At 40.5% G+C, this 10,455-nt stretch overlaps 1 protein-coding gene across 3 annotated transcripts in view; it reads right to left on the bottom strand.

Moving 5' to 3' along the window:
• Positions 1-10,455, bottom strand: part of cd2ap (CD2-associated protein) — a 90,714-nt gene that overhangs the window by 27,101 nt on the left and 53,158 nt on the right. For all 3 annotated transcript variants that reach the window (XM_032511401.1, XM_032511402.1, XM_032511403.1), the window contains 4 exons: positions 9,070-9,247; positions 7,335-7,435; positions 6,510-6,636; positions 3,689-3,867 (listed from right to left, as the gene is read on the bottom strand). In XM_032511401.1, the coding sequence (XP_032367292.1) occupies positions 3,689-3,867; positions 6,510-6,636; positions 7,335-7,435; positions 9,070-9,247 (585 nt within the window). The remainder of the gene's footprint in view (positions 1-3,688; positions 3,868-6,509; positions 6,637-7,334; positions 7,436-9,069; positions 9,248-10,455) is intronic.

The following is a 10,455-nucleotide window of genomic DNA, read 5'->3' as shown; positions in this document are numbered from 1 at the left end:
TAAGCTATTTTGTAATTAATAAATTATTTTTAATTTATTCTAATGATTGGAGGAACTATAATTTGCTTATAGATAGGGGTGTGACGAGACGCTTACTCCACGAGACGAGACACATCACGAGATTGGGTTCACGAGAACGAGACGAGATTTTTTTTTAAAATTTAAAGAAATCCTCGATGAAATATATGAATGGAAAATAGTTTTTTTATTCAACTGAAAAATCACAAAATGCAAAAAAATGTAGGTGCATTTTGAAATCAACTATTACTTTTTTTTTTACTATTTTAATGAATTATATGCAGTAAAGTACAATTTCACACGAGAAATCTAACTCCTAACTCCTAACAAATGATTTAAAAGTGGCAGGGGGATCTTCAATAGTAATTTCACGCTCCATCATGCTGACATCACATCGTCTCACGAGACAACTTTTCACCTCGATGAGAAATCTCGTCACGTTTTAATCTCGTCACACCCTTACCTATAGATGATTATTTTGTATTTTTGTCAGTCTGATGCTTGTGTTAAGAAATAAATCAGACGTTACTCAACAGTTACTCACTACTTGAGTAGTTTTTTCATCAAGCACTTTTTTACTTTTACTCAAGTAATTATTTGGATGACTACTTTTACTTTTACTTGAGTCATATTATTCTGAAGTAACAGTACTTTTACTTGAGTACAATTTTTGGCTACTCTACCCACCTCTGCTTGCAATAAATAAAGAGATATTAAAGTGTAGTCAGTTCTGCTGCTTTAAATATACTGCATATACAACAAACTGCTTGTTGAATTTAAAACGAATGAAAGGAAACTATTTCCAACATTATTAAACAAATTGAAAATTTAACTGATGAAATGATAAATTGATTGAGTGAATTTTAAACTCCGGCTGATTTCTGAGGACTATGGTTACCTGGTCCTCAGATCTCTGCAGGGTAAATCCAGACAGCTAGCTAGACTATCTGTCCAATCTGAGGACTATGGTTACCTGGTCCTCAGGTCTCTGCAGGGTAAATCCAGACAGCTAGCTAGACTATCTGTCCAGTCAGAATTTTCTGTTGATGACTAAAACTACTTCTGAACGTACACATGTTCCACCAAGACAAGTTGCTTCCCAAGGCTATTTAACAGCGGCACCATGGCTCCGTCCGGCGCTTAGCACCGCCCATGACCAGAGCACGTTTTTCTCCCATCCTCCCTCCTGGAGGAGGGTCTGGCAATGTGAGACTAGCTTTGTATCAACTCACGTAACGGACGGTCATTAATATAAACAAAGTTACCGAAGAGAAATGAATGCATAGTACTAAAGACGGGTTTCTAACAGAACGGATCAGTTTAGAAATCACCAGTAACGGCCAAAAAGGGGAAGGCAGTGATTGGCTGAGGTGGGCGGGTCAAGGCCAAAGAGAGTGTGAGAGCATGCGACATGTGGGCGATGTGAGGAGTGGGGGAGAGCGAAGGAAGCCGTGTCAGTGGTGAAAGAGAGTGGGAGGGCTGAAGGGGAGAGAGAAGGAAAAGAGGGAAGAGTTTCAGAGCGGAGTTCCATGCTTAACTAGGCAGTGAGCCTTGTCAAGTGTTCTCATCAACATGTCATTCTCCTCCCTTGAGCTCTTCCCCCCACAATAGTAAATAAATTACAAAAAAAGACATTTAAAATTAGGAAGTCAGGGGTTTTTTGTACAATTTAGAATAACTCTTTAACTCTACAAAGTTCAATCCATCTCAAACTAGATGTTAGATTCAATTGCAACATTATTTATTTTAATGTGGTTGATTTGTCTGAAAGAAGAAAAAAAAAATTAAAAGAGACTTCTCAAAAATGGTAAATCCGTGCCAGTTTCTCCAAAACAACAGAAATAAATAATTTAGATAAGCCGCCTGTCCTAACGATGAAGAAGAGCTGTGACTGAAGACATTACCGAGCCTGAGGGGAATTTAAGTTCGATTTACGCAAATTACTGTCAGGAGCGCAACATTTTGCATGTATTTTATTTACTAAGACTACAGATGGAAATGAGCCCACACACAGTTCATCTGATTTGCATGAGTCGCTGCTAAATAGGATCAGATGCCAGGATATTTATCCTGCATGAGTAGGGGGGGATTTAGGAGATATCACTTAAATATGGGGATGAATGCAATCTTTTTAATGATTATGTTTACATGCACATAATATTCTGTTTTTTGCCCTAATTCTGAAAAAGACAATATTCCAACTGAGCTGTTTACATGTCTAATGAAAGTGGATATTCCACTCATATTCCGGTTTTCTAAATTTTCCACTGTTTTACCACGCACACACAGCCGCTCTTCTTCAACCACCTTCTTAAAAAGGCCGGCGTTGCGATGTTTGTGCTTATCCAAAAATCAAGTCTTTCAGAAATGTGGGGTTTTTTTGGACATGACTGACTACCGCAGCCATGCTAACTGCTGGTTGATTTCTGGTGAACACCACAGCAACTCCCAGAGCTGACTGTAAGCCGTAAACAGGCCAGAGGAAGTTCCCTGTTGCCTGGCAGGTAAAACCCTAACTGAGACTCAAATTCACTTTTTTATTTTAAGAGCTTTTGGGCCTATATTAATATAGGACAGGTGAAGCCGTGGAAGGGGAGAGAGAGGTGGAATGACATGCAGCAAAGGGCTGCAGCGATCGAGACCAACCTGCAGCTGCTGCATTGAGGAGTAAACCTCTATGTATGGGTGCCTGCTCTACCAGGCGAGCCCCCCCCGCAGCCCGAGATGCATATTCTAACAGAGTTTCTGCAGGACTTTTAAGAATTGCTAAACTTGCACTTCCCCATAGCCGAAGAATAAATTCAGTTTTATGTCTGTGGTACAATCCGAAAGAGACTCGAGAAAACTCCAGCACCAGGGAATAAAAAAAAAAAAGAGAATTAGAGGTAGCATTGCATGGACGGAGGAAAATTAAGTTACCTTAAGTTACTTTAAAATAATTTAAGACAGAACACAATACTGCCAAATACAGTGGATTTAAGAATTGTTGAGGCCTAAAAATTTGATTTGGAAATGTTATACTTTTTAAGACCCCATAGAAACCCTGTCTAAACGCGCTGCACACATGTCCTAAGAACACTTCTGGAATCCAAAGACTATCGGCATATCCCACATCTTAATCGGAAAAATTGACTAGGTCATTTTATACTGATCCAAATGAAACGTGAAACAAATCTACACGCAAAACTAACGAGTGCCCCTTTTTACACACACTCCGGAAATAAAGTACATGTGCAATTTAAAGTTGCACATTTCTCATGAGTTAAAGGAGGACGTTCTGTAAGAAGTTTTAATGTCTCTCTGTTTCTTTACACAGAAAATATCTGTCTTGATAAAAAAAGAACTACTATAGTGAATCCTAATTATTACACTTTCTGAAAAAGTTTAAAGTGTTTAGGTAATTTCACTTCCAATACAATTCAGCTGCCAAATGTCTATGTGATATTTAATATTGTAATTTAATACATGTGTAATTTATAATTTAATGACTAAATGGGTGGCTTGTTTTAGCAGCAACCCTGGCTTTGCAGTGGTATGTAAATGAAAAGATAAACCACAGGGATTAACGTTTTCTCACCTTCAGCAGCCTTTCTTCTGTTAAATATTTGTATTATTTGTATTATTGTATTATTATTTGTACAATATTATTGTGAGGTTGCATCACACTTACTCTCGCCTTCTTTTCCTCAGTTTCGGAGCTTGGCAGCCGGGCCTTTAGTTTGACCGACCCTTCTCTGAAAATATCTCCAAAGCCAACGCCTCGGATCTTCTTGGGTTGAGCTATGACTCCGTTCCCTGAGGCAGGTTGAGGGGATGTGGGGGTGGGAGCGCTTTCCATTCCACTTTCATCTGCGGAGGGGATACAACAGAGGGAGACAGAGGGTGAATTAGAGGGTGAAAGTATCACATCTTGCAGCTTTTCCTCTTGTTGCAATACTGTATTTATCAGTCTTTTTCAACAAGGGTGCCGCGGCACTATGGGGGGTGGAGGCCGTTTGACTTTGTCAGAGGTGCAGTCAAAATCCGAGCATGTGAGTGGAGAGTGAGGGAGCGGGGAGGATTCTAGATTGAGCGCAGAGCAGATGTTTTTTTTTTTTTTTATTAAAGGCTGCAGTGTTGCCTTATCTCCCGTTCCAATTTAGCTCTGGTTGCCCTCACACCCAAGCATTTTAGGCCTTTATTTGAGAGGAAAACATGAGAGAGAGAGAGAGAGAGAGAGAGGTAGGCAACAAAGGGCCACAGAGTCGGAATCAAACCCGAGCTGCTGTGGTAAGGACTGAGCCTTAGTACATGGCAGTGTTGTAGACCTTCTAAACCAAGAGAGTGTCAGCGCCTTAAGTCTGACACACTCAGACTGACACACTCCTTTTATATATATATATATATATATATACACTCACCGGCCACTTTATTAGGTACCCCATGCTCGTAACGGTTGGACCCCCTTTTGCCTTAGAACTGCCTCAATTCTTCGTGGCATAGATTCAACAAGGTGCTGGAAGCATTCCTCAGGGAGTTTGGTCCATATTGACATGAGGCATCACACAGTGCCGCAGATTTGTCGGCTGCACATCCATGATGCGAATCTCCCGTTCACCACATCCCAAGATGCTCTATGGATTGAGATCTGGTGACTGTGGAGGCCATTTGAGGACAGCAACTCATTGTCATGTTCAAGAAACCAGTCTGTGATGATTCCAGCTTTATGACATGGCGCATTATCCTGCTGAAAGTAGCCATCAGAAGTTGGGGACATTATGGTCATAAAGGGATGGACATGGTCAGCAACAATACTCAGGTAGGCTGTGGCGTTGCAACGATGCTAATTGGTACCAAGGGGCCCAAGAGGGCCAGAAGATATCACCATGCCACCACCACCACCGACACCAAACCGTTGATACAAGGCAGGATGGATCACAGCTTTCATGTGGAGACGCCAAATTCTGACCCTACCATCCGACTGTCGCAGCAGAAATCGAGACTCATCAGACACGCAACGTTTTTCCAATCTTCTATTGTCCAATTTCGATGAGCTTGTGCAAATTGGAGTCTCAGTTCCTGTTCTTGCTGAAAGGAGTGGCACCCGATGTGGTCTTCTGCTGCTGTAGCCCATCGCCTCAAAGTTCGAGTACTGTGCGTTCAGAGATGCTCTTCTGCCACATTGGTTGAAGGGGGGTTATTGAGTCACTGTTGCCCTTATCAGCTCGAACCAGTCTGGCCATCCTCTGACCTCTGGCATCAACAAGGCATTTCGCCCACAGAACTGCCGCTCACTGGATGTTTTTTCTTTTTCGGACCATCTCTGTAAACCCTAGAGATGGTTGTGCGTGAAAATCCCAGTAGATTAGCAGTTTCTGAATACTCAGACCACCTTCTGGCACCAACAATCATGCCACGTTCAAGTCAAATCCCCTTTCTTCCCCATACTGATGCTCGGTTTGAACTGCAGGAGATTCTCTTGACCATGTCTACAGCCTAAATGCACTGAGTTGCCGCCATGTGATTGGCTGCTTAGAAATTAAGTGTTAACGAGCAGTTGGACAGGTGTACCTAATAAGTGGCCGTAGTGGTGTATCTTATCATATATATATATATATATATATATATAATAAAAACCATTTCAAGAAATAAAAAGTCAAAACAAGTATGAGAAATAAAAAACAAACATAAAAACATTTTACAAAATAGTGAAATTAATTAAAAGCTAAATCTGAGCACACAACTACTTAGATGATAGAATCCAGGATTTGTATTGGAAAACACACATTTGATTCCCCTTTCAGCCACTAGAAGGTGCTAAGATTGTGTGATTGTTTGATTGATTGATTGTGTGTGTGTGTAAAAATGTACATTATAACATTGCTATTCATATGAAGAAAAATCCTGATTCATTAAAAAAAGTTCTTATGAATGTCTACAGTATACCACAGCCCTGATGAAAACCAGATGCAAGACAGGGAATGTGTATCACATATATAACAACAATATGTAACAAGCAGACAAAAGGCTTAGAAGCCTCCTCCTGCAGACTGAACCCCCAGCCAAACTTCTTGTTGAGGCTTGTTCCAGCTGCAAACACCAAACACTACTACACTTCATTTTACTGACAGTGAATTAACGGCCATAATGCAAAGAGAACACGAAAAACTCTGCATTAAATTCTCCAATATCTCAACCAGAGAATAAATGGTCTCTGATAAACAATGTAAGCAGATGCTATATGCTAACAGAGCTGACGTAGTAAAAGCAGGGGGCATTTATCAGCCTTGTTCCTGAACATGAAGTGCATTTGAAAGCTCTAAACAGACTGACGGCCACAGTTGAGTCTGTAAAGAACAGGAAAACCCATCACTATGCGCCTACCTTGAACTTTGCTTTGGTATCTTGCCTAACCAAACATACATTTCCATTTTCCAGTACACCTTCCCTTATGTTTATCCAACCAAGGTGCAGCCTTCCCATTAATGGGTCCCTGCTTGCCTCCATCTTACCCGTCTCATCTAGCGCCGTGTCATTGGCGTCGCCGTCCTCTACCGTGGCATCCAGCTCTTTGACAAAGTTGGAGGGAAACAGTCCTGACCTGCCGTTCAAGTTGCCGTTCCACCAGCCCTCTTCAACCTGCAGGGAAGACATTATAATCAGAAACCACCCAACACGGTAATGTGATCTTTTCTTTTTTAATTGTTAAATGCAAAGAAATCTGGTTGCTCCGAGTGTCATGTGTACCTCAGTACAGTTCCACAAAAATGACACTGTTGCTCCTAATGCTACACATATACAGTAAGTTGCTAAAGATGAATAGTCACCATATATGTCCTTATTTTTAAGTAAAAAAAAACAAAATTCAGTAAATATAAAATTCTGAATAAAAACTGTGAAATATTGTCTATTTGTTGCACTAAGTAGTATTACTTAACATCCAATCTCTACATCGCAACACTTACACACACATGATGCATTTATAGTTAGGCAATATCTCTCTCATGCACACACAGACACAGACACACACACAGACACACACACAGACACAGACACACACACAGAGACACACACACACACACACACACACACACACACACAGACACACACACACACAGACACACACACACACAGACAAACAGACAAACACACTTATTATTAGCACTTCTTACGGCTCTTACATGTTCCAACTTGCCAGCATCACAAATAACTAGTTGACAGAGTGTGTATCTTCGGTGGATTGACACTGTAAGTGGTTGTAATATTACACCAGCATGTCTCAAATCCCACACACCAAAAGCTAATATCTTGGACACTCAATCAATCATTGAAAGTACCTCTTCAGTGATGTCTATGACGTCTCCAGCTTTCAGCTCCAACTCATCTTCGTTCTGTGGCTGATAGTCAAAAAGAGCCTTGCACTGTCTCTTCTTAGGCTCTGTGAGATGCAGGTCAGAAAATACCAGTTAGTCAACCAACCTGTTTGGCTGTCATGAGCTCATGACGGTCTTTGTTTTAATCAAGTGAGAAGAGCTCAGCTGTGTGTGTGTGTGTGTGTGTGTGTTGTGTGTGTGTGTGTGTGTGTGTGTGTGTGTGTGTTGTGTGTGTGTGTGTGTGTGTGTGTGTGTGTGTGTGAGAGAGAGAGTCTTTGGTAAACTTTGGTTGTTTTAAAGTGCTCCATAAATAAATTCATAAAACGGATTGATTAAACTGAGCTGCACACAAAAATGCAACAACCAAAGAAGAAATAGCATTGATTTAAAGGTTTAAAAAAAAGGTTTTTGAAAGAACAGCACAAGATATTGCATCCGTCGGAGCTGATCTATGTAAGAGGTTTTCTACAAGGAAGACCAGCGTTTTAAGTCTAGACTGAGGACAGTAAGCACCAAAGTGGTCCCCCTTTACCACAACTGACTTCACCCAGAGGTAAGTGTTCATTTACATTCTCTGATCACCTGATAAAGTGATAAATCAGTCACTGCCATGTGGTAAGGGTACAAGTAGAGTATGTTGAAAGGTGCCCTGCCACACAAAAGCGTTTTTACTTGCATTTTGGATATATGTTATATTCATATACGTGTGTGTTATGTGGGAATGTGAAAATGAACTGCCACCTCCTCTGTCAGCTCAAGCCACTGAAAAGGGGCAGCATCTCAGACGTGTTTGACATGTTCCAGGAGAGCGACCCAAACAGCCAACAGACTAAAGAAGTATTAATCCACATATATAACCCACATTCCCCCCCGCTTTTGGTGTTCCTGTGTATTTACCAACCAGCTATCGGGTTGACGGTGAAAAGTGTGCCTGTAGTGTTCTCTGTCCTGCTGTTGTCTCCGTCATGCTGCTGGTATCGTATCCATACATCCATGCCCGGAACGTTACCGGGTTGCTCTCTCTCTCAATCTATATCTATATCTATATCTATATCTATATATATATATATATATATATATATATATATATATATATATTTACACACATACACAGGCATTTTGCAGGGACCAATCACAAACGGGTGTACCTGGCGTGTTAAAACAATGACGATAGAGAAGCAACCAAGCAGCTTCTTGTTTACATTCATCAAGGCAGCAACCGCTGTCGCTGCTACATCACCCGGATCGTTGCTCTGATTGGTTGAAGGACTATCCAATTGCGTACAGAGTCATTTGAACTATGCCCGTTGATCTTGCCTCTTGTGCAGAGAAAATACAGAGCTGACTCCCCTGCTCTTATAAGATTGAGCTTGGTCTGGTGATAGCCAGACTAGGTCCAAGAAGTTTAGAGCCTTTATTTAGATATTAGATATCATATTGGAATCTTTGTGAAGAAGGCTGTTACTCAGCTCTATTTTACGTACTAACAAATTCAATATAAAAACTTCATCTAAATAAACCTTTTGCCAGTAGAGTGCTTTTGACCTTTCTTCTTTTTTGATTTGTGTGTATTAATTGACACACCGCAAACATGACACCCATGCAGTAAACCACATAACACCACTTCACCTCATCCTGTACACCAAACAAACAAATACTTACAGGTATCATTTTACCCAAACAAACTAGAGCCTCTTACTCTTTGCAGCTGCTGGTGGCTGAGGCAGGAAGCCTCCAGTCGGGATGCCGATGAAGCTCATCCTCTGAACCAGGTTGGCCACGTTCCCTGCACTCTTCTCTCTCTTCTGTGGATGAGAGGCCTCCTCTTTGGGCTCACTCTTTGTTTCCTTGACCTCTTTGGATTCCTTCTTCAGTTCCTAAAACAAACACCAGACACAGAAATTAATGGGAAGCTTTCTTTTCTACGCCATCTTTAATGTAGCATACTTTAGTGTTATGATTAAATAAATTATTGCTGTAACATGTCAAAATGTCTGCATTTGTGGATTCCATACTTAATTTCCTTTCAAATATTCTGATACATCTCCCACTCATACTCCTTTTGCATTATGTGTTACAATACTGAAATTTAGGAGAAATCTTTCATTATTTATAGTACACAACATTTTTAGTGATTAGATAACAAACAATACTTTACATCACATTAAAAATGACTGATAACATTTTGTAAATTTGTATGAGAAAATTGATTTTTGTATTTTATTCTGAAGACTAATTCCTTGCATTCCAAAGCTGCTATGCATCCTGATTTTGGAATAAAAATACCCCGCCACCACCCACCCACCCACCCACACCCACACCTGAAGATAGGCATGGGGAACTTTCCACAAAAATCATCTCTCAATGCAAATCCAACCAGCTATTAGGCTAACTGAAATAAAACCATGCCAATCTTTAGGTAAGGTATGAAGAAGAGTATGTGATGATGTGGGGGGAATTTTAATTCCACAGGCCAAGGGATTGTTATCAGGATGCATAGTAACCTGATCCATGAAAAAACTGGCCTTTAAAAATTAAAATCTACATGCCTCTATGGGAATTTAACATAGAGGGGTGTATACGTATGCACCCTGTATTTTAACATAGGTGGGTGTATACGTATGCACCCTGTATTTTAACATAGGGGGTGTATACTTATGCCCCTGTATTTTAACATAGGGGGTTGTATACTATATGCCCCCTGTATTTTACATATGGGGTGTTATCTATGCCCCTGTATTTAACATAGGGGGTGTCCCTGTTACTTATAGCCCCCTGCATTTTAATAACATAGGGGGGTGTATACTTCTGCCCCTGTATTTAACATAGGGGGGTGTATACTTATGCCCCTTTATTTAACATAGGGGGGTTTATACTTATCCCCCTGTATTTTAACATAGGGGGTGATTGATATACGTTATGCCCCCTGTCTTTAACATAGGGGGGTGTATACTTATGCCCCTGTATTTTACATAGGGGGTTGTATACGTATTCGCCCCTGTATTTTACGGAATAATATTTCGTTAAATTACAATACAATATTCATTCACACAAGAAAATGTCATTAAGTTTTTTTTGTTTCCTA

The sequence above is a fragment of the Etheostoma spectabile genome, unplaced genomic scaffold, assembly GCF_008692095.1.
Source record: "Etheostoma spectabile isolate EspeVRDwgs_2016 unplaced genomic scaffold, UIUC_Espe_1.0 scaffold362, whole genome shotgun sequence".
NCBI lineage: Eukaryota > Metazoa > Chordata > Actinopteri > Perciformes > Percidae > Etheostoma > Etheostoma spectabile.
This window is presented reverse-complemented; position numbering and strand designations above follow the sequence as displayed.